The sequence below is a fragment of the Drosophila elegans genome, unplaced genomic scaffold (genome assembly GCF_018152505.1).
Source record: "Drosophila elegans isolate 14027-0461.03 unplaced genomic scaffold, ASM1815250v1 contig_149, whole genome shotgun sequence".
NCBI lineage: Eukaryota > Metazoa > Arthropoda > Insecta > Diptera > Drosophilidae > Drosophila > Drosophila elegans.
Window position 1 is genome coordinate 19,101,492 of NW_024545513.1, and position 24,900 is coordinate 19,126,391.

The 24,900-nt window shown below is 44.7% G+C and overlaps 1 protein-coding gene across 10 annotated transcripts in view; it reads left to right on the forward strand.

Moving 5' to 3' along the window:
• LOC108138497 (serine/arginine repetitive matrix protein 2) overlaps positions 1 to 24,900 on the forward strand; it is a 41,261-nt gene that overhangs the window by 14,453 nt on the left and 1,908 nt on the right. For 3 of the 10 annotated variants that reach the window (XM_017260710.1, XM_041707671.1, XM_041707664.1), the window contains 9 exons: positions 365 to 6,163; positions 6,230 to 6,763; positions 6,837 to 6,976; positions 13,368 to 13,508; positions 13,602 to 13,677; positions 14,541 to 14,900; positions 22,552 to 22,644; positions 22,707 to 22,809; positions 24,090 to 24,237. In XM_017260710.1, the coding sequence (XP_017116199.1) occupies positions 365 to 6,163; positions 6,230 to 6,763; positions 6,837 to 6,976; positions 13,368 to 13,508; positions 13,602 to 13,677; positions 14,541 to 14,900; positions 22,552 to 22,644; positions 22,707 to 22,809; positions 24,090 to 24,237 (7,394 nt within the window). Of the gene's footprint in view, positions 1 to 364; positions 6,164 to 6,229; positions 6,764 to 6,836; positions 6,977 to 13,367; positions 13,509 to 13,601; positions 13,678 to 14,540; positions 18,868 to 18,990; positions 20,718 to 22,551; positions 22,645 to 22,706; positions 22,810 to 24,089; positions 24,238 to 24,900 lie in introns of those variants that run through there. The other 7 variants (XM_017260712.1, XM_017260714.1, XM_041707694.1 and 4 more) reach the window with 6 other exon arrangements.

Here is a 24,900-nt window from a genome sequence, read left to right on the forward strand (position 1 = left end):
GAATTTGCACTGAATCATTGAAACTGGGAAGCCAACTGGGTTGCAGAATGAGAAAATGATCTGTGGCCCTAACTACTCTACTACTCAAAGTCTAACATTTTTTCCTCTCGAGCTTTCACTAATGGGTTTATTTGCCATTGCCTGAGACTGAGCTTGTGCCCGTGCCTGCCTAATCCTGTAGAAATTGCCTAACCTCAGTAGCTGAAGCTGCTGAAACTTAGTTGTAACTAATCCTAACCAATTAACAAGGGCTATGCCATAGTAGACACAACTTATGTACACCGTAGCACACACCGGTTGTAGAAGTTTTCGAGATCACGTAGCGCCTTGCGTTCCCCAAGTCTTATGCCCTGATCCGTTGCAGCCGGCCAGAAACCCCAAACAAAGAGGAGGCCCCACGACGAACCGGAGCATCAGCCTCAGCTGAGGCGTAGCTCCAAGTCGCCCAGTGTGGAGCCACGTCCGGTGCAGCGGGAAATGACTTTCGAGGGTCGACGCATCTCCCAGCCGGAGGATCAGCTCTCGATCGACGAGCTAATCCTCATCGAACAGATGAGCGGAGCTCCGGGCTTGCCCACGCGGCCTGAGAAGCCATCAGCTAGGGATCAGAGTCCGCAGAAACCATCACCTAGGGCTCAGAGTCCTGGAAAACCATCAGCTAGGGCTCAGAGTCCCGAGAAGGGTCCTGGATTGCCACAACCTAGGGCAACTCCCAGACAAAGTCCTGAAAAGGAGCAGCCAACCTTTAAGCAACCGGGTGAGGTAACGACTCCTAGCCAGTTTGAAAAGCATTTGCCCCAGGGAAGTCCTGGGAAGACTCCTGGGTGGACTCAGCCCCAAGTTTCACCACGACAAAGTCCCGAAAAGCAGTTGCCTCAAGCGCAAAGTTCCGAGAAGGCTCCTGGTGTTGGCCAGCCCAGTGTTTCTCCACGTCAGACTCCCGAGAAGCATATACCCCGACTTACCCGTGTTTCACCCCGGGAAAGTCCTGAGAAGCAATTGCCCCAGGAGATTCCGGTGAAATCCCGTCAAAGTCCGGAAAAGGAACTCTCCAGCCAACAGAAACGAGAGGAGGAGATGTTCCGTAGCACCATTACCACTACACAAAAACGAACAACCAACAATTTAAACGAAGAATTCATAACGAACGAACGAGACACTCAGAATCAGCCGATCTATGAAAAGAAACCGCAGACCACCGCAGGTAAAGATGAACCGATGCAAAAGAAGCCGCAGGAAACCATTGAGAGTCCAGATGGTGGATTTATCTCTAAAGCAACTGAAGTTGAGACCCAGCCCGAAGAAAAAGAGGCTCCTACTTATCGCAAGAAGGGTTTGACTCGTCGTGAGACCTTCGAAGATCGATGCCGGCAAATTTTGGGCATGGAAGAAGATGGCGATACTCAGGGAACTTATACTCAGCGCCCGAATGACGATCAGGAAACTGAGAATGTTACACACACAACCATAGAGACCATCGAAGTAAAAATTGAAGATTGCCCTGATGATGATGACGATGATACGCCCCGTCGCGTGACTGAGACATTTGTGGTGCGTACACAACCGAAAATAAAAGTGGAGGAGGAACTTCTCGTCGATATTACAGAGCCAGAGGGTGTGGAGATTCTCACGACTCCCTCCAAAAAGGTACCCAAGGAAGGCGATGGCCCTAAACATCCAAAGGCGCAGGAGATTCCTAGGATTCCCAAGAAGGAGCAAGAGATTCCTAGGAATCCCAACAAGGAACAAGAAATTCCCAGGACTCCAAAGAAGGAGCACACTCCTTCTTATGTGAATGAAGGAGAAACCCCCAGACATCCCAAGGACCTAGATAAGCCCATGCACCCAAGGGAGCAAAACAGTCCTAGATATCCGACGGATCCAGAAAATGTTGGGTATCCCAAGGAGAGCCCCAGGAATCCCAAAGAGGATGCCGAAACGATTAACATCAATGAAGAAGCCACCATTGTCATAAGCAAACAAGGTTTCAAATCTCCAACCTGGTCACCTTCTACCAAACGTAGGGCTCCAGAGAAGTCGCCTTCCCCTACTGCATCACCATCCCTGTCTCCTGCTTTTGGGAGAAAAACTCCAACCAAGCTAGAGTCGAGCTTTGTGACCGAGAAAATAATCGATTGTCAAGAAAAAACTATGGTTGAGAAAATCAGGCAGAGGCCTCGAACTCCAAGTCCTACTACACCCAAAAAGGGCACGAAGCCAACCGAAAAGCTGCCTGAAAAGGAAACCGAAACCGAACCGGAACCCGAAAAGGATTCTGAGCCCGAAACGAAGACAAAGACGACCGGTGTGTCCGTTACAAAAACTGAAACCGAACGCCGAAATTCGCGCACCACTAAAACAAAGCAAACTGTAGCGTCCAAGGAGCCACAATCCAAGCTTCCCGCTGCGAAGAGTCCTCGCAAGGATTCGCTGACGGGTCGCAAGAGGGACAGTTTGGTGGAGGAGACACGAACTACCACAACTGCCACAACAGTTCGGCAGGTTCGTAAGCCCAACGACATTAATGGTTCACCCTCCATTAAGGACCGTCTTCGTTCTTCGCCGCGCAAGCAAAAAACATCTCCCCAGCAGACCCGAACACCCACTCCGGCACAATCACGAAACCCAGAAGACGACGTCGATGGAGACTCCACATCTCCAGATGCCAGTCCGTCGAGGGTTAGTAACGAACGTCGTCGTTCTAGCAATATTTCCGTGCACACGGAGATCATCATAGATCATACGGCACCAAAATCCCCGAGAACGGAAAGGCGACCTCAAAATACCACTAATAGCGCTCCCAGCCCAATAAGAAAACTTCCAGTAACGGAGCGCAAGGAATCGGCTCCCGTGCCACGAGTAACTCGACGCGATAAAACCGAGAAGGTCACGCGCTCAACCAGCGAGAATATCATTAAGATGGGCGGTACTAAGCCTCATCCCGAGATGAGTAGCCTGAAGCCAGGTGGAGAAAGAACTCGACCCAGTAAATGCTGCACTACCAAGACGATCAATTTGAGCGAGCAGCGAATCAATACAGCCACTGATATAGAGGGTGTGATCATTGACATTCAACAGGCGAAGAGCTCTAGGGAACCATCTCCGGATAGGATTATACCAACGCCCGTGCCCGCTGAAGTGGAAACGGGAAAGCCACGTTATCCGGATGTGGTGCAGGAGCCCGATGATGAGCCCCGTCGCAAGCCACAGGTCACAAATATACCCATTTTCGAGGAGGAATCTCAAACCTATGTGGGTTGTCAGATCTCGGAGTTGCGGAGCTCAAATGGGTTAGAGGTGGATATCCTGGACAATCCCACAGTCGAGGCTCCCAAGAGCCTGGACTATCCCGTTAATACTCCCGATACGGATGAAAGTCTATTGAGTGTGCACGAGAAGGTCTCCCGATTCATTCACACCGCCGAAAAGGTAAAGCAACCGCGAGCTTCTGCCCCATTTAGCAGGGAGTTTGATACGCACGCCAAGATTCCTGAAAACGATGAATGCCTGCTAAGCATTAACCAGAAGGTAGACAAGTTCCTGCGCACTGCCGAGAACGTAATCAGGCCTTCTTCGCTATCACCTCGACCGGAGATTGAGCGCCCTGATCTGGAGGAGATCGATGAAGAGCTTCTGCGGGACGATTGCACCCTGAGCGTCTCCCAGAAAGTGCATAAGTTCATCGACACAGCCGAGAAGCTAGCACCTAGCATGCCCCAGAAATCACCACGCTTGGTGGCCAACATTGAGCGCCATATCTCGCGTCAGAGCGAGCCAGAACGAGAGTTGGACGAGGAATCAGAACCAGAGCTGGATCGGGACTCAGATGTAGAGGATGGAGACCAAACCAGCCACCAGGAGACCGAAGAGGAGGTCAGTCAAACTGTGACCAAAAAGCAAACCATAAGGGAATTCAAACAGCAAACAAAGGAAACCAAGGATACACGAAGGGAATCCAAGGAAGAGCCGGAAAAGGGACCCAAAAGAGTGCCCCAAAAAGAACCCCAAATGAGACTCAAAGAAGAGCCTGCCAAGGTACCCAAATATCAAGCAAAGCTACCACAAAAAGTGTCACAATGGGAGCCTAAAAAGCAACCTCAAAAAGAGCCCAAGACGCCTCAAAAAGATTCCCTTTGGGAACCCAAGAAGCAACCCCTAACTAAGCTCAAAGATGAACCTGACAAGTTGACTAAAAAAGAACCTAAGGTGCCACAAAAGGAACCCCAAATGAAGCTCAAAGAGGAACCTGAAACCAGTAAGGCTCCACAAAAGGAACCACGCAGGGATACCCCAGAACATTCCGAAGAAGAACCAGAATTCTCTCCTGAGGAAGAATTTGATGATGAGCCTCTCCCAATGACCAAGACACATACGACAGCCATCGAACTTAAGCGTCAGAAAGAAATCCTCAACCGTCCATCGGTCTTTGGCCAACGCAATCCAGAACGCAAGCCCAGCGCTACGCCGTCACCAAATAAGGTGAATGGAAATCGCGGTCGTCCAAGTCCTAGCACCAGCTTGATAACTGAAGAGAAAAGATCGTACAAGAATCAGGTGACCAATGTGAACAAGCCGGGCTCTAGAAAAAACACTCCTTTGGCCATTTCAACTGTCCACTCGCCGTCAAATAAGACAACGAGCATTTCCAAACGTATGGAGCAAATCAGTCAGCAGTCATGGGTAGTCCAAGATGTGGATGTGGACGTAGAGGTGGTGGGACCGGCACCACCTTCTCACATCAGCGAGAAGCCACAAGGAAAAAGCCCATCCCCAACGTCATCACGATCGCCATCGCGATCTCCCTCCCGATCGCCTAGTAGACGCACCTCTACCAATTTGAGCACGACCACTACCACCACCACCACCACCACTGAGCACCGCCACCCGAACACCACCAAATCAACCACTCCCAAACCGACTCCAACTAACCCTACCAAAGACGAACCCGAAATCACACCCATTGAATCCGTTACAGAAAAAAGCATCACCACCACTTACACGACGAACACCACTGGTCGAAATACGGCTAGCCGCAGAAATGTATTTGAGCCAATGCCAGCCCAGGAGACTCCAGTGGATTCCGAGCCCACTGGACGACGTCCCTCGTACATGGATCACACGAAGAGCTCACTAGAGCACATTCGACGCGATTCGCTGGAGATTAACAAGAGCCACTATTCCAGAAAGTCCTCCGTGGAGGATGATTCTCCGGCAGAGCCACGCAATCCCAACACATCCGTAAAGTTCGATGTGCCCAGGAAGACACCGTCGCGGGGTGGCGAAGAGCCAAGGAAGAGCTCCCTAAAAGGCAAAGATGAGGACTCCGACTTGGAACTGGAGATCGAGGAGATCTTCGATCTACAGCGACTGGAGAAACTCTTGGAAACAGTGGCAAGCTATGAAATGCGTCGTCGCATTCGCGCCCAGATGCGTCTCATTCGCAAGAACATGATCAATGCGGGTACGACAACCACCATCACAACAATAACCACTACCACAAGTCCCGGAAAAGGTTCTCCGCTACCCAAGAAACGCGAGCAGAGTCCTGTGGGCAGTCCTGAAGCAAAGACCACTGGCAGTAGCCTCAAGGAAGTGCGTACCACCACGAGTCGCCGTCGAGTGGAGCAGGTGGACAGCGCCACCACAGCCGCAGCAGGAAAAACCTCACCGCACGGCAAGCCGCCAGTAAAGCCAAGGGAAAGGAGTGCGAGTCCCGCCCAGAAACGGCGCAATAGTCCACCGGGAAAGCAATCTCCCGGAGAGAGAAGCACCACCACAACCACCAAGGTCACCACTAGTGGCACCACTCGCGGTGCTCCGAGCAAACTCGCTCAAGGACCCATTTGGGCAGATCGCTCTAAAGTGCTAAAGGGTCATGCAACCGTTCCACAACAAACAAATGGAAGTACTTCACGTAAAGGGTCCACCTCTAGCACCACTTCGAGCAGTGGAAGGATTACTCGCACATTGACCAGCTCCAGCACTACCACCACTAGCTCCAGTAGCACCACGAACGCACGCAACAAGCAGCGCGAAGAGGACTCGATCACCTCCAGTTATGGAGTGGGACCCACGGACGAGAACGGATTGCCCCTATTCGGAATTCGGGCGCTTAAGAAGAAAGTCACGCCACCGGTAGAGGAACCATGTGAGACCAAGCAAGGTGAGTGTGGATACATATATACCTTCTCCAATATACAATCTAACACACATCTCTTTCTATACCCAGAAATCACAGGCTATGTGATCGAGGAACAGTTCTACTCGGATAACAAGTCCCCGCCTCGTCACGAGCGCAAGGAGCTAATCTACTCCAGCAATGCTGACGAACTGGCTGCAATTAAGCAGCAACTTCACGATGAGGACGATAGCTCACCTCCGGAATTGGATGCCCGTGTGGTGCGTGAGTTCAAAAAGGTGGTAGCGCAGCAATCGCTACCGGATGATGCCAGATATGTGCGTCGAGGATCGGTTAAGGAGCTCAGCGAGAAGTTCATACGCAAAGAGTCCTCTTCATCCACCCACTCGACCCATTCGTCGACCGCCCAATCCGTGATGAGGCATGAGGATGAGACCGAGGAGGATAGCGAGTCCAACGAAGTGTGCAGTGTGATCGAGGCACCTCAGATGCGTCAGAATCAGAGCCACACCAGTAGTACCACTCGATCGAGCAACACAAGATCGTTCCTTAACAGCAGTGCCGATCAGCGTCAGGTGACAAGTGTGGACGATGTCCTCGAACGTATGCGAAATGCGGATAATGGTGAGAACTATAGAATACCCCTCTCAGTTTTTTGGAAAATTCCTACTGATATGTATATATTTTAACTTTACAGTGGAGGAGCCCGGAGATACAAGCGAGGATCGCGAGGCCCGTGCTCTGCTCAATAAATTCCTGGGCGCCAGTGTCATTATGCAGGGTGTGGAAAGCATGCTGCCGCCCACTGCCACGGGACAGCGTCTAAACAGTCAAGGGGTGAGTAAGGGAAGCACGTAGTTTTATTTACACTTTTCTAAATTATTAAAATTTTCCAAAAAATATGGTTTTAATGTGAAAAGCATTTTGGGTCAATATTTTTTGGCGATGCTCAATATGGCAGGCGAATATTTAAAGCAAGAATGGTTGGTATTCTGTCTACCCATGGCCGTGAAAAAATGACTTGCCAAGCTCTTTTCCATATGTGGTTGCATTTCAGAAAAAAACCGTATTTTATAACAGTTTTTGCAGCACTTGTTGCACGATTTAAGCACTCTTTGTTGTTGCAAGTGCCATGCAAGCATAACCTAACCTCAATGATGCGCGCAAGCACGTGCACGTGCTCGATTAACCGTTAACAGAGCGCGTGCTCTCGCTTCCCCTCGACCCGATCCACCCGCTCTCTTTCCTTTTGTGAGTCTGGTGTGCAACAACCGTTGCTCTCTCCCCACCTTTCACCCGTCCCGCTCGCACTTGTGCAATTGAGACTTTGGGGCATGGTGTGCCGTGTGCGTGATGCGATGTGCGAAGAGATGCGATAGATGCGCATTATGCTCGGCTGGTCAGAAAGCCACAAATACAGTGGAGGCAGAAAGAATAGTTCTTTAAATTTGTATTTATTTTTGGGTCAAATTAAAAAGTATTATTTAAATATATTGAATTACTTAAGAACTTTGTTCGAGTTTATATTTTTATAAATAAGAAGAAAGCATATTAAATTTATTCATTCATTAAGTCTCTTACATTTTTTAGATAGGAACAATCTCATGAAAAACTCATTAAGTGAGTCGAAGAATAGTGACTTTTCTATAATAAATAATAATAAAGTTTGACATAAACTTTAAGCAATAAAAAATACTGTTAAATCGTTTATGTTATGGTGCTATTTATAAAATTAGCATAGATTTCGTAAAATGCTATTTTTTCTACCGCTGCTGTGCAACGGGCATTAGCAGAGGCTGCGGCAGAGGCAGCGACGCTGGCAGAGACAAAAGCAGCGCATCTCGGCATCGAGATCGAAATTGTCAGTAGAAACTCAGAGGCGGCATCGATCACTTCACTTGTGCGAAGAACCACGGGCAAAACAGCTGAGCAAAAAGAAATAATAAAAGAGTGCCAAGCGAACCACTTGTGTTAACAAAAAAAATAAATCAAAGGAAAAAGAAAAGAAATAAGAGTAATAATAAGCAATAGAAGCGCATAACAAAAGACAAGTTTTGTAAATTTTTTTACTGTGCAGTTCTGTTATTTTGTTATCGTTATATGGTGAACGAACGCGAGTGTCCATATTTGGTCTAACAGCAACATCCCGAGAATCACGAGTAACATCAAAAACAGGGGGCCGAAGAAGCGCAGAGCAAAGCGTAAGTTTCATGTCACTTGTGGGGCAAGATGTTACAAAATGCGGTGGTTAGGGGGCGGGGAGGTGAGAGGGCAAATACTTTTGTCAATTATTTTTAGTGCGCATAATTTGCTGGCAAAACGAAGCATTCCTGTCACGACACCTCAAAAAAATGCACCTGAAAGGCGACGACACCGCCACAGCACTATAACATATACAAATAATATATATGTATGCATATGTATATGTATGTATATGTATATTTCTTTTTGAAAGATCTATATCCACCGATACATATAGCTATTTATATATGTATATATACTAAGAAGTCTACCGAGATACAGACACGCTCATCTTCCCAGCTATAGAGCAAATAAATAAATAAATACATTTAAAAACAGAGCAGAGAGCAGGAGGAGCGATGAGGATGCATGAATGAGAGCGTCAAGCGTACGGAAAATTTCGACAAAAATAGCTCCAACGACGGGCACTATTTTTACGGACTATACGGACTATACGGACTATTCGGACTATACGGACTATGTTGGAGCATTTTTGGGCAACACAATATGGTCGAAGGAGGAGCGGCAGGAGGGACAGGAGGGGGCGGTGGGCATTTTGGGATGGTGCATGTGCAGCGGACTCAGGCATCTGATGTTCCCGTTTCCTCCACTTGAGTGAACCAAATACCGATTCCCAACGATATACTCGTATTCCCCACAACTGATGCTAGAAATTTTCGTAGATATCTGGGATATCGGACGAAGCTTTGTACATATATCAAATCCTCTTGGAGAAGATAAGGCATAATATCAATATCAATATCAATAACATATCCTGCAATCAAATAACAAGGTTCTCCCTTTTTTCGACTTCTTATTTTTATATTATGCACCCGTAGAAAACGTCCTATTTTTATAGAATTTATATTTAACTTCAAAGAATTTTTTGAATTGCAAATTTCGAATGTTTAGGTACCAAAATAAACGTGTTGGTCGTAAAGTTTTGTAGTTCTTAAAGGAACTAGATAGACAAGGAGACGTAAGTTGAATATAATTTATGGAACTTAAAGTCTTTATTTAGGATCTACAAAACAACTTTTGTACACTACGATTATAATTATGTAGCAAAGTTGGCCAACTATAGTTGGCATAAAAAAATTTTATAGAATTAGTACATTATGGTGGGTCAGCTTCTATTTTCGAAAACCCTTAATAAATAATTAATTTAAACGATTTGTTGTCATATTGTCGCCACTTAAAGTTGGGCTTGCTGATGTACACTTTACAATGCAAACTCCACGGATCCCCGATTCCAGCCAATCGAACTGGAACGTAGAGAAATGCCGTTTCTGTTTGCCATTTTCAGGTGTGCTGTGCTGCTGCCCCTGTACTTAGTTGAGCGTAACATGCAGAGCGGCAAATCCTCAAACGCCGCCTCTGCCTCTGCCACTGCCTCCCAAATCCCCCAAGCCCCTAAAGTCCCCCTTTCAGCTCACCAACTCTGCGTTCGGTGATTAAGCATCGCCTGCTGGAGCTGCTGCAAGTGCTCAGAGTTGGGGAGCCGGTTTCCATTATGGCCGTATCACACTAAGTTGGAAATATGGCCATAAAATACTAGCAAACATTAACCTCTTCAGAGTCAAATATATTCCATATTAATAAAATCAATGATTTTTTATGTTACGAGATAACATATTTTGTAAAAAAAAAAATTTTTTAATTATTTGAACATGCTTCAAATCAAGCTGATTTACATTATAGTGTGATTTAATATATATAACCATTTTTACACTTAATGCTTGGAGTAAAATAAAAATAATAAGCAACATTCAATCAAAATAAGTTTTGCTATTTTCAATAAGTACTTCTGTTTACATAAGAGTTCACAAGCCATCTATTTCATTGCTGACTTAAGTAGACTCAAAATATTGTTTTAAAATCGTTCGGGATAATAACTTAAGCCCTGACAGAAACCAAACAGCTGAAACAGTGGAGCTAATCTAACACAAAATGTCGAATAATGATGTTATTTCTCGCCATAGAAATCCTCATATGTATATATTTGATTTTTTTTAAGATGCATGTTGCAGCCTATACATGTAGTGTATATCCCGCATATCGTGCTTTGTCAAACAGTCTTAGCTGCGACTCCCATCGCTCCAATCATTTTTTGTTGGCTGCTCTTCCTGCTTTCTGGCGTTTCATAATCGCTGTGTGTGCGTGATGTGTTCGGCTGTATCGCCTTTGTCTTTGACTCGCATTTTGCATGTCAAATAATTTCTCATTTTGCGCGAGCTAAAAATACAAATAACAACACAACGGATAACAAATGAAAAAAAATCGAAAACGAAAGCAAGTCAATTTGAAAACGCAAAAAGAAAATTATTATTCTTTCTGCATGGAAAATCGGGTACATTTTTTCTTCGTGTGATTGGTTAAGTTTTTTTTCTTTAGGCGGCGGTCACTACTGGTCCAATTGTTGCCAAGTACTAAAATACGCTGAAAGAAAAAATGGTTTTAAGAATTAGGTATTACAGAAAAAGAAAAACTAGTCTGATTTTTACCACTAAATTTAAAGCTTACTCCAATTTTTATAAATATCTTTAAAAATATAGTTTTTAAGTATGGAATTGAATACATTTTAATTAATATTTATTCATGAAAAAATATTTAATTTGTTGTTGCTCTTAGTGATTTGTAATATTTGTTGCTGTAAGGAAAGAAAATATATATAAAGAATTAGATGAACTTTTAAATTGTCCTTACATTCATTTAAGTTTATATTTTAAATATTAACTTAAAATTTATTTTATACTTTTTGCGTAGGCTTCATCCTTATTTAAATTGAGTTCAAGTTGTTATCTAAGATTTATTTTCAATTAATTAAGTTTCTGCTCTTTTATATAATTTTTTTGTAGCATTAAAAGTATTTGTTTTTTGTTAAGTTCGTCATAACAATAAAAAAAAAACATTTTTTTCCATTTTAAAATTAAAACAAGTTTTTGCGTTGCTCAAAAATGGTCCAAAATATTTATGTAGATTGGTTGGCAGAGCAAACCACACAAAATGTGAGTTTTGTAGTTTTTAAAAAAGATTAAAGTACAATATTTATGTGTGCCACTTTTCGGCAGTGTCTGGCTGGCTGTACAAATTGGTGGCCATCAATCAAAAGGCTGTCTCTGGCCCATTCCGCAATTTCGCCATTATTTCGGGCAGTGTCAAAGCCGAAAAAAGACAAGTGTTTTGACCACCAGCAACAGTCAATGGCCAAGTGCAGCGGCAAAAAACATCGACTAACTGGCAATGATCGCTCTGGTCAGCTGCACTCCCCATTTCCCCCGCCCACCGAGTCTTTTTAATTGTTTTCTTCTTGCAATTTCCATTTTGATTTCCATGCTTGGATTGCTGCCCCTCTATTTGTTACGCTTTGGCGGAATTGCGCCAAATAGTTGGCAAGCTTTTTCAGTCCCCCAAAGCGAAAATAACCAACAATAACAAATGAAATTATTAAAAATAAACCGAAAGCGAATGAATAAAATTCAAATTAAACTAAGTCAAATTAGTAGAAAATTTTTTTGTATTTTGTGGCCCACATTTTGACAACAATAACAAATGCTGGCGGGAATTGTAAAAATGTTTGCCAATTAATTTTGGTTTGGTTGTTGTTGTTGTTGTTTTGGTACACTTTGTTTATACGACAACAAAAATATTATATAAAGTTTGGCCCAAAAGAACAACGAAGGAGAAAGAGAGAGAGTGAGAGTGAGAGGAAAATATGAGAAACTTTTCCTGAAATATGGTCGACCCGTTCGTTGGTTGTGTGTGTGTGTGTGTGTGTGCCCAAATAATTTATAATTATAAATAGCAACGCGTGTTGCAAGAGGAAGAGCGGGGGCGTTTTCAAGCATGGTGGAAGTCAGTTTTTCAAAACGAAAAAATTTCCCATGACGCTGACCAAATTTGGTCAAATAGTTGTTTATATCAACTACCTTTTTATATTTGGCCAGAAGCAGAGAAAGAGAGCAAGCAAATACAAAATATATATCGTTTCGGCCTTTGCGTTGCCTTTATGCCTCAATGTTTCATCGGCAAAAAATTGCAGGCCAAGGCGGCGTATACTTAATTGCACTCAATATATCTATAAAGAAATTTACTATATGTATGCAGCAATATTTGGCATCAATTCAGGGGTCCATAAACGCTTTTAGCTGAGTTATCTGATGAGCTGTCCGCCGGCACAAAGAGAAATTTTTATTAGCAGATTTTTCTTCTAAACCAATTAAAATGAGTTTTTGCCATAAATTCGAGGATAACATTTTTATTTTTATGTCGTTTTAGTATCAATGAGCTCTTGAGGGGAACGACTTAAGTATATTAATATTTGAAAAATCATTTAAGAATGGGAAATCTTAAATCTTAATTATTGAGATTTGTTCAAATAATTTTGTTTTTTTTTTACCTTTACATTTTTTTTAGCGGAATTTGCTTAACAAGTTTTTTCCTAACTGGTTGGTTACCTTTTGAGAACAATAAGACAAGAACAATGCTCGTTTCAATGCGATATTCCCCTTTGTTGTGTATGCTCTTACCTTTGGTCAACGTGCCGTATGCGCACTTTGTATATTTTACTTGGGCATATTACGCATACGACAGGTATGCAACGACATTGATCAACTGCAGGCGGATGCGGCAAGGGGGCTATGCAGCAAACAAATGCATGCGAAATCACGGCTAAGGACAAATTGTACTGACAAATTGATTTTTGTGGTTTCTGCCTTATCACGGCCATCGATCGAACAAGGTGGCACCAAATTTTTTTTTGGCAACTCTTGGCAAGTGAATAATTGCGCTGGCTGGCGTGGTTTCGGTGGCCGGCGAATGTGCTCATCGTGCTTTATTTAGCCAGACCCCAAACAGCTGGCGTTTGTTTCTCACCCACACACAAAAATGAAACGAAATTTTCCGGTTGATAAACAAAAAGCGAAAAGAAAGGAATTGAACGCTTGTTCTGATCTCCGTCAAATCTTCTGCTCTCCCATTCTTTTAGGTAAAGCCCACGCGGATAACCAACACGTACAGCAAATCCGGCAATAGCACCACCAACAAGGTCAGCAGCTCCTCAGCACCAGTTACACGCACAACTTGTGACATCGAGGAGATTTGGGACGAGCAAATCCTCAAGCAATTGGTAAGTATTGTCCAATGCTGATCCTAGAATCCAAGTCGTGCCATCCAAATCAATACGTTCAATCAACCATCATCCATCCTCGAACGCTTCCAGCTGGAACAGGCGTCCACCTACGAGGAGCGTCGCAAAATCCGTGCACGTCTACGCGAACTTATGGCGGAACGCGAAGGTGAGTGCCCCTTCGTAATACCATATCTCCGTAATATCCCCCATACAAATAAAGCCAGCGGATTAGCCCAACACTTCATCAACAGCGGAGACGCCAGAGAGCTCCGGCACATGGAAACACGCAGTGATATCGAGACAAAACCGTCTCAATATTGTGTTCTGTATCTGTATCTTGTAGATAATGCGCACAGCAACTAGATAGGCAGGATAAGGTGAAGTCTTTAGGACCAAAGTTAAAGCGTTTATCCGATTTCTTTCGGTTACCATTAGTCTGCAGGTATTGAACTACCCAGCGTTTTGATCTTGGTCATGTCCATTGTTCCTTCCCAGTCGATGAGCATTTATCGTTTCCTTGTCGCGTTCCACACATCGTTATCGTTGAAGTGCCATTGTTTCTATCGTTACTTTGTTGTACTATCTATCGTTCAATGTTGTCGTCGCTCAGTGAATGTCTCACGTCGAAGACCCACAAATAATTGGAATCGATCCATTGTACTCCAAGAACAAGTAATCGATACACCAAGTCTGCTATCGTTAATTTGTTTGCATTATTTTCTATGCTCAGGTGAGCGAATCCGGGGATATGGGATATCTCAAAAGCCTGCGAGGCCCTATGTTGTCCAAGTTTTCGAGATATACTCAAATATCTGATCTTATACATTATTCAAAAAGTTGTACACCCTAAAGTAATAGGGATTCGATCAACTGAGCTATTTCCGTTTAAAAATTGCAGATCCCTATCTGAGTTTTTGTATTGCTTGATTGCGTTCTCGTTGCGAGTCTTAAGTCTTTTGCACCACTTTCTCTATCTCTCTATCTATCATCTCTCCTTTATCTCTTGACTTTCTTTGCTGCGGCAAGCAGAGCAAAAGAATTTGAAGCAGGCGCCGAAGCAGGAGAAGAAGGAGGAAGAGGAAAGCAGCGCCAGCGAGTATGAGGAGATCATCGAGGAGGTGACCGACTACAGCGACGAGGAGGAGGAGGACGAGACGGCAGTGCCGGCAAAAAGCGAGGATCCCAAAAAGGAGGTCACCAAAAAGGAGGTGACCAAAAAGGAGGTCACCAAACAGGCAGAGGTCAAACAGAGCGCTGTTCAAAAGGTTGAAAAGACGGAGACCAAGACCAAGACCACTACCAGCCAAGTCACCGAAAGTGTTAGCAAAAAGCTGGCCCAAGTGGAGCTGGCCAGCTCCTCGACCACAGACGGCGTTCAGGTGCAGCAGGGTGAGTCCCTGCCAGCGGCAACAACAGCAGCGAAAGCAGGAGGACCAGGCACCAGCAGCAGCAACAGCAGTAGCATAGGTAGTAGGAAACCCAGTAGTCTTAGCAGTAGTCAGGTTAGCACAGTGGTTAGGGCCAGGGACAAAGCCAAGTCGGATACAATGCCAGTCACGGGATCTGGAGCAGGAGCAGGAGCGGGAGCAGGAGCGGGAGCAGGAGCGGGAGCAGGAGCTGCAGCGGGAGCAGCCAGCATAGCCAGCACAGCCAGCCGCTTGAGCGTGCCTTCGAAAGAGGATTCTGGCACGGAAAGTGGTGAGGATTTGCGTCTGCTAGCCGCCGGATTGCGTGACACCTTGCAGCAGCGCAGTGGTAGCGATGCCAGTGAAGCGAATCGCAGCCTGGTCGAGGAAGTGACCGATGCCCTCAGCCGCCTGGAGAGCAGCCTGAAACAGGGCAAGGAACTAGCCGTTGATGGGGGCCAACGGCAGGCTCTGCTCGGCCTGGTGGCTCGCCTCCAGAGTGGACTCAGTGCGCCCGAGAAATTGGCGGACGATCAGCGGCGGGTGGGGGAGGATCGCCAAAATGACGCTGATGCTGGCAGTCCGGAACCGGAAACGGATAGCCGGCAGTCCCGATTTGCCAAGCGACGCCAGCGCAACAGTCGTCACACCGTTGGCGTGAGTCGAGAGGAACTGGCGGATGCGCGACGCTACATGGAGGACATGCTAATCCTGGAGGGCAAGGACTTTGCCCTCACCAAGACCCCAAGTTCGAGTGCAGTGCCAGTGCAACTCTACCGACCCAATCAATTTGTGGCCCAACCTCCGCAGCAGCAGCATCAGCAGTCAGTCATTATACCACCCAATGTGGCCAATGCGCCCGTAAATCCCACCCAGAATCAATCTCAATTGAGACCTAATTCCAACACCAACCGACGTCCACTTTCCGGTGATTATGCCGTGAGCTTTGCCAGCTATGAGGCGAACCAGAATTCACAGAACTCAAGTCCGGAGGGCAACGGGAATTCCCCCAGCAATTCGCAATCCAATTCGAACTCCAGTTCGAATTCCAGTCGATTTGGTGGCGGCAAAAAACACTTGATGAAGCGAGCCAACACCATTGATATACCCAAGGCTAAGGCCAAGTACATGGCGGACTGTGATTCGGATTCGGATCTGGAGGATGATCATGGTCCGCATTTGGGTTTGAAAAGGGCGGTGCAGGTGAGCGTAAAGCGACGCGTTCACAACGCGGTGCCGCCGTTTGAGCCAAAAACCGAGAACGATCACAAGTTTTTGGCCTTCATCAACAAGCAGAGTCATCAGACTGGCTTGGGTTGGGGTGGCGGCGGTGGACGAAGTGTCTCGAACTGGACCCACAAGTTTGGCAACATCAAGCACACCTTTGAGACAGGGGCTGCGGCCACGGTGACCAAGGGTAAGCCGCCACCAGTGCCCGGTCATGTGCCCGGATGGGCCAAGCAGGAGCAGCTGCATCATCAGCAATTGCAGCGAGAGCAAATGCAGCGAGAGCAGATGCAACGAGAACAGTATGAGAGGGAGCAACGGCAGCGTGAGCATAGGGAGCTAAGTCAGAGGGATCTGAAGCAGATACAGCGAGAGCAACAGCAACGGGAACAATACCAGAGGGAGCAAGGCCAGCGAGACCAGAACCAACGAGAGCTCTCCAAGCGAGAACAATTCCAGCGAGAGCAGCTCCAGCGTGAGCAACTCCAGCGCGAGCAGTTGCAGCGAGAGAAACTACAGCGCGAGCAACTGCAACGAGAACAACACCAGCGAGAGCAACTCCAGCGAGAGCAACTCCAGCGCGAGCAACTTCAACGAGAGCAACTGCAGCGCGAGCAATTGCAACGCGATCAACTCCAGCTCCAGCAGCAACAACAAGCTGCTGCCGCAGTGCAAATCGAGCGGCAACGTCGCCAGGAATTAGAACGACAGCTACGACTCGAACAGGAGGCGCGATATGAACGAGAGGAGCGAACTCGCCTTGAACGGGAATACTACGAGCAGCAATTGCAGCGACAACAGGCCGAAAGGCAACAGCAATTGGACAGGCAACGCCAGCAACAGGAGCAACTGGAACGCCAGAGACGGCAGGAAATGGAATTGCGACTTCAGCAACAGCGTGAACAGGCCGCACAAGTCAACAACTTTATACACGCTCCCCAGTCCGTCTTTCGTCCCATCGAAAATGAGCCGCAACCGCAGCCGGGTATTTACAAGCCCGTTGCCCAGAAATCACAACCCAATCCGGCCATTTGGAAGCCACCCACGCAACAGCCACCGCAATCACAGCAACATTTGCAGGCCAGATCGGCCACGTCGTATAGCAATACACCATCGCCATCTTCAACGGCCACTTCACCCATCGGTTTGCCCTGGGTGGCTAAGCCCAAGGTGGATAACAGTGATTTTCGACGGAAAGCGCACCATTTCGAAGAAAGATCTTTAAGGGATAATCTCGAGCAACAGCAGCAGCAACCATCCTATCCCAATGGCAATCCAGGTTATCTACAGCGACACAATTCCCTGCGTTCCAAGGCACCAGCGTTAAGTGAGTTCAAGAAGAGACCATCGCTGCCAAATGCCATGGAACCGGATACAGTTGCACCACCCAGACAGGTGTATCAAGCTCCACCGCCACCCACAAATATATCATTTACGTACGCTGATTTTCCGCCAGTGAGACGTCAACAAGGCGGCAATGCTCACAACTACAGGAGTCAACCTTGCCTTACAAGTGCTGTGGAGCAGGCCGACGCGTTGACCAATCCTCTGGCAGCGCCTCTTGTACTCACCAGCTCAAATCCCACCTATCTGCCCCCAGCTGGAAGCAGAAGATTCGATTTCATAAGCAGTCCTATCGATGTGGACGTGGACAGTCCACCCAACAGCCCCACGAGCTTCATGACCATGCCCAATCCCACTCTGATGACGGATAACACGGATGATGATCTCGATCTGGATTCGGATAACAACATGCTAGAGTATCGAGCCGAAACGAAGGTAATGCGAAAGCCACGTAGTCAGACAGCTGTGAGAGTGGCGGACAGAAGAAACGCTCATATGAGTGATGACGAGGTTTACGGTAAGAATTCAAGGGCGGCCAAGTCCTTGCTGTACACGATGAAACAGCTGGGAGGTGGTCCAGGTAATCAACCTGTGGGCAATAGCAACCAAAGAAGACAACCCTTGACGGCTCCCAGCTCGCCGAAATCTGGTTGCCTTTCGCCCGATGGTCGTCAGTACCAGGCACCTCTGGTGGAACCACTCTTCCCGCAATTGAGCACATTTGAAACCAAGCGACAGCCACAATTTACCAATTCACCAATGTCCACATCGCCTGCAGTCAGCATGCCACAGATAAATTACCAAGCGAACCCCACCTATACACCACCAAGAACCAATCAGGATGCCAACTCCTATTTGGGTGAGACCCATACCTCCTATGTGGTCACCTATCCCGTGGACGATTCCGGCGATGAACCCGAACAGGAATCGATGGCCATGTCTGTGAGCCAGCGATTGCGTCGCACTTCGGAGCACTCGAATGCCAGTTCTTCGCTTTCATTGGGCAGCACCAGTTGGACAGCGAATCCGGTGCACCATACAGTGCCCACGGTGGGTTCCATGGGACCTCCAGTGGATCGCAGCACCAAGCCGCAAATGAGTCAGCAAACGGGACCAAAGATGACTCAGCAGGCTCCCCAAAAGAAATTGCCCCAGATGCCTCAGCAGGTTCTTCAGCAGGTTCCTCATCAGATCCCTCAACAGATTCCTCAACAGATCCCTCAACAGATTCCTCATCAGATCCCTCAACAGATTCCTCAGCAGTTACCTAAGCAGTTGCCTCAAGAGCAGCTACCTAAGCAGTTGCCTCAACAGCAGCTACCCAAGCAGTTGCCTCAACAGCAGCTACCCAAGCAGTTGCCTCAACAGCAGCTACCTAAGCAGTTGCCTCAACAGCAGTTACCTCAACAGGTTGCACAACAGTTGCCTAGGCAATTACCACAAGAGATTCCCCAGCAGATACCACAACAACTGCCTCAACAGATGCCTCAAAATACAGCCAGCAATGTAGCTAGACATGCTCCCAGGTTAAGTTCGCGTAGTCACACCATCCAGGGAGATTCCGGCTACGATAATCGTCCCCTGCAGAATCGTGTGATGTCACAGCAAACTCTTAACTCCAGCATTGTCAGCAGCAAGAACAGCACCACCGTTCAGAAACAGCAAAAGGAGCAGCACATCAATGAGCTGCGTCGCAAGAGTCTGGGCAATGTCCTGGAGAGCAGCCAGAGAAGTACCTACTTTGAACAGGAGTACAAATCGTCGGCACCGCCCGATACGCCGGATATAGTTAAATCTTCGCTGCCCAAGGAGGATGCACCGCTGCTGAAGAAATTTGGTCCACCACAACGTCATCACTACATGCCCAATTCGTATCAGAGTCCGCAGCTAAATAAGCCGGGAAATAGCAGTGCCAGTAGCAGTAGCACCACCACCACAATAAGCAGCACCACAGTGGTGCAACAGCAACATCAGCATCAGCAAATCAAGCCGAGCATTGTGGAAACCCCGGCGACACCACAGCCACATGTACCCCCCGAGGATGAGATACCGCACAACATAGTGTTCAACAATGTGAGCGCCTTTACCTCGATGAGCAGGAGGAATCACGAGGAGGATTCGCACCAGGGAACACAATCGGGATCGCGGGTGAATCGGCTGAGCAAGTGCGATTCGTGGAACCAAATCTGCCAGCTGCAACAGACGGCGGGTCCCAGTCCGGCGAAATACAATCAACCCGGATCTCCCGGCGAACTGAGACGCTCCAAGTCCGGCCACTCGCTGGCTGTGCCGAAGCTCTACGAGGCGGGCATCGACAAGGCCCAAGTCAGTGAGAAACAGCGAACGGTGGCTGCCTACTTCTCGGGTCAAAAGTCACCAACTGAGGTCACCACGGTGACCTCAACGACATCGAGTCGAAAATCGGCCATCAATCGCACCAAAACGAGTGAAAAACTCTCGGCGGCAGCTCGAAAATCGCTTAGCTCGCTGACGACATCGAATGGTAATGTTTCCACCGCCGGTCTGGGCTTAATCCGTGCTGGTGGTGCACCCATGATGGGTGGTGGCCTCAGTCGCAGCGCCACCATGCCGCATATCGCGAATCTCAACCTGCTGGACGAGAGCAATGTGGAGGATGCCTTCGAGCAGCTAATGATGGGTGCCTAAAATTTACAAATAAAAAACATAAACAAATAACAAACAGTCCAGCCAACCACTCAACCACTCAAGCCAAGAATTTAACCCACCAAAAAAACAAAACATAAAGAAAATCAAACGCATTGAGGCATTCCAGTTCGAAACTGGATGAGAACATAATAACATAATCACAAAGAAAACAAAAAAAAAAACAAATGAAAAGCAAGAAAAGAAGATATACGAAATCGAATCGAAAAATCGACATCGAAACGGAATGATAACTGTAACTTGTAACGGCAACTGTACTGATTAATGTTTACTGATATACTCAAGCGCTACTGTTGAGCCTAGGATTAGCTTTGTTTTAGTGTTTAGCCCACCACCCAGAACCACCTACCCACCCCACTTTTCCTCACTTTACCCACCAAGTTCGAATTGAGTTTCGTGAAGCAGTTAGAAAAACGCGGATTACGATAAAGAGAAAAGCAGCAAAAGTTGAAAATTGAGGGACTACAGGCGGTTTCTATTTCCTTGTTTTTTTTTTCTCAATTTGTAAAACACTAATCACACACACACACACGCTGAAACGCGATAATAAACAAGTAAGATAAACAATTGTTTGCTGCACTGCGTCCCAAATGAAGCCCCAAACAACAAGAACAACAGCAACAACAACAATAGCAACAACTTGATCAATATTCCGAGATTTGTGAGTTAAATATGAAAAATATCAGATGTACAGAATGCCAGCCTTGAAAGCCCCCCATATTTTTCCCTTTATTTGCCAGCGCCCTTGCCCTGCCTTGACTACCAGAAAATAAAAGATAATAATAAATTCATAAAATATTGCTATACCGCCCAGCAGCAGCCTAACAGCATAAAAACCACACACATATGAAAACATACAGTCGCAATCTGAATAATGGTTTTATTAATATACTATTATTTTCTTCATTATAAAAATTAAATAAAAAGACATTTTTAAATTAAAAACCCCTTTAGTTTGCTGATTTTCAGCAAAAATATTTTATATTGATTTAAAGAATATCTCCATTGATTTACGTATACTTGATATTTAAATAAGTTTTCTAGTTACTTAAAACCTTTATTAAACAGACAAGTGTGTGTGTTTTATATTTGTGTGTACGTTTTTCTTGTACATATTTGTTTTGCCTGAAAGTTTTTACTTGGCCAATTGTGGAAATGTAAAAATGCGTCGACTTTTAGCGCTTATCCCCATTTACACTCCCCTTACGTTGCGTTACGTTACGTTATGTTACGTCTTGTTACGTTTTGCTCTTTTGCTCGTTCGTTAGTTGGTTGGTTGATTGATTGATTGATTGACTGGTTGATTGGTTGGTTGGTTGGTCCAGCAAGGATTCAAAAAAGCAAAAAACAAAAATTGAAAAGAAAACGGAAGCAGCAAAAAGAAACCCCCTATGTTGTCCCTTATTTTTTAATCGACTGTTTCTCTCTCTGTCGTCCTTTGTATATATTTTTTATATTTTTTTCTTAACCCTACCACAGATGAGATGAGGAAACAGTGTTTTTCGTTTATTTTATTGATCAGTTTTTTTTTTTCGTTTTTATCTATGTCTATATATTTTTTGTCGATCTGCTGATCTGCTCCTGTTCCCTGTCCCTCAATTTAAAGCATGCTGTTCGTTGATTTTTAGCTGTAACTGTAAATACACTTTGTGCATGATTTTTTTATGAATTCATAACTACACAGATGGAAATATGTAAAATGAACTTAAAAATTGTAATTCAAAACGCATTTAAAAAACGAATTACATGTTATGTTAATAAGCTTTAAAGTGTTTTTATGTAATTATGTTATTTTTACGATACACTTCATATTTTGCTCTGTGTGTATAAATAAATTTACAATAATACATAAAAAGAGCCATGGACGGCAGAGGCACCACCACCACCACCACCGCCACAGTCATATCCACACCATTAGCGACGATTTCTGATTGTTTCTTTGTGTGACTTCAGTGGTGCATTTCCTTTTGAGGGGACTACACAACCGCACACACTGCGGAAAAAATCCTGCCCGTTTGTGTGTGTGGCAGCTTGAATAATGCCATATTGTTTTTTGAATTTTGCGTAGTAGCTGATATTATATAACCAAGAAAAAAAAAACCGTTTGAAAACAATTAAGTTTTGTGCTGTTTTCCAACACGTTGCGTAGTGTGTAAATGTGTTGCCTGCCAAGATACAAAACACATGTAATTTTCAATAACCCATAGAATTGTTGATTACCCAAACAGATTGATATTTTTTGTGTAATTGATTTTGTGCATGCCCCAAAACTAATAAATGTAATTTGTTTGCTTTTCTTTTTTCTTCCACCTGCTGCAAAAAAAAAAAAAAAAAATCGAAATCCAAAACCGCATCCCTAAAAAACTCTATTCACACAGCAGCCCAGCACAAGAGCTCCTCCACCAGCGAACAGCGAACGGAAAGCAAGTCCAAGGATGGCGGTGCCACTGTGACCACAACAACAACAAAGGGTGAGTGGAAGGTATATATGCTATAGGATATGGATTAACCAAGACATTCTCCATTTCCGTAGTTACCACACGCACTGTCAGCGGTAGTGCTGCCTCTAAGAACATCTCGCCCTTGGCCAAATTTAAGCAGCTGGACAAGCAGGCAGCCGCCCAGCAGGCGCAAAAGTAAGATACCCCAACCACCAATAATTCAGATTATTTCACATATATATATATATATATATATATATATATATATATATACATACATATATCGACGAGCATACAAACATAGACACACATGTGGTAGCGAGGGCATACATACTATACACACAAGTCAACATTTGTGCAGGTCACTCATTAAATTCAAAGGCAGTTGGAGAAGAAAGCAGTGCAAGCAGTGAAAAGTAGAGATTGTGCCACTATGACACTGACTATGTCGTTGACAAAATTAAAAAAAAAGTTAATAAATCACTTTAAGACAAAAATTACCTTAACAACTAAACAGTACTTTAATAACTAAACAGTCTCTACCATTTTCTCTAAAAAAAAATAATCTATGTTTTGAAAAGTTTGATGCAGGCATAAGAATAATTAACTTTTCATTTTGCTTTAATGTAAAAGCACATTGAAATTTTTTTATTAAAGCTCAATTTGATTTCTGTGCTATGAATAAAACTTCATTTTCTAAAGGGGCACAAAAAAATGTCTTCTGCAAAGGACTACTTTTGTGATTTCTTCTCCAAGCCTTTCCACAAACACACTCAAATAATTATATTGGTTAAAGAAGGGTGTCTCACACTTACACAATAGATATATGCAATTCAAGCTCAATCTTCACACACCCTTCTAACACATACATGCATATACGATCTCTGGTGTTGGTTCTCTATGGAAGTGTGTTGTAGTATCGTCTCCCAAAAAAAAGCTAAGAAATCGTCAAGGATATTTTATAACTGATAATGAACTAGTGAAGGAAAGGTGATTCCGCCCTATGTACATAGAATACCCAACTGTCTCCCTCTGTTTTTCTAGTTAGCCTATGGAAACTGGACTCGATCTTCCCTCTTTTTTATTCTCTCCTTCCTTCTATATCTGTCTCTTTATGTTTTTCTTCGGCGAATGAAAAATTCCAACAAAAAACCAAACCAAACCCAAAAATTCGTTGAGAGAAAATCAAAAACATCGCGTTAGTTGTTCCAGTCCAAGTTTTTTTCGTATTCAAATAATTGTTGTTGTTGTTTCTTGCTAACACAAAAAAATATATCTATATATACACACACACAAATACACAAACAAAAATAAAACAAAAAAAAGAACACCTAACACAATTGAACTAAAAAATCAAACAAAAAACACACGAAAAAAAGAGAAAACAGAAACTAAGAACAACATGAAGATGAACCGATTTTGTGTGAGTTTCGCTAAAACGTCTGCAATCCTCCAACCTTGACTCATTTGTTCAGATCATCTCCAACAACAAGCACACCCACGACCCCCGGTGGTTCGGCACAACCGTTGTTCAAATTTACCGATCCGGCATTAAATGCGCGCGCCGCCACTGTCAAGGATCAACTTCTACAGTGGTGTCAGCATAAAACGCAGGAATATGAGGTATCCAAAACCTAAACCAAAAAAAAAAAAAAAAAAAGAAAAAGCAAAAACAAAAAACCAAAACCAAGCAAGCCCTACAAATTTATGAAATGCCGAAGCCACAGCCAATATTTGTTATCCTTGCCATTGTTTGTTATTTATTTAATGCACTTGAGGTCAAAATAATAGCGCTGACGAAAAGGTTTTATGTTATTGATAAATAAAACAAAATATCTCGATCGATAGCTGATATACATAGCTTCAGATAATTCCCTCTATGTTGCTTAAGAAATAAATGCTAACTACATTTTGTTTATCGTAATGGACCTTTGTTATCGAAATACATAATTTTATAATTAATCGGTAATATCTATCGACTTTTTAAAATTTAGATTTTGATTTATTGTTTTACAAAGACATTTTAAAGACAATATATTGCAATTTGCAAAAAGCATGGCTAGTTTTGACCCCAACTGACAAATAGACTTGTTTATTATCGTTTCTTTAGTTTTTGCCGTTCGCTCCGATGTTATTTAGCTGTTAGTTTTGCCATATTTAACAAATCTAACGACAAACCGAAAACAATTACAACAGCAAACAAAATAAACCAAAGCAAAAACATCTAACAGCGCCTAACTTTGGCTGAGCTTATAAGCTTTCTTCAATACTCATACACGCACACAC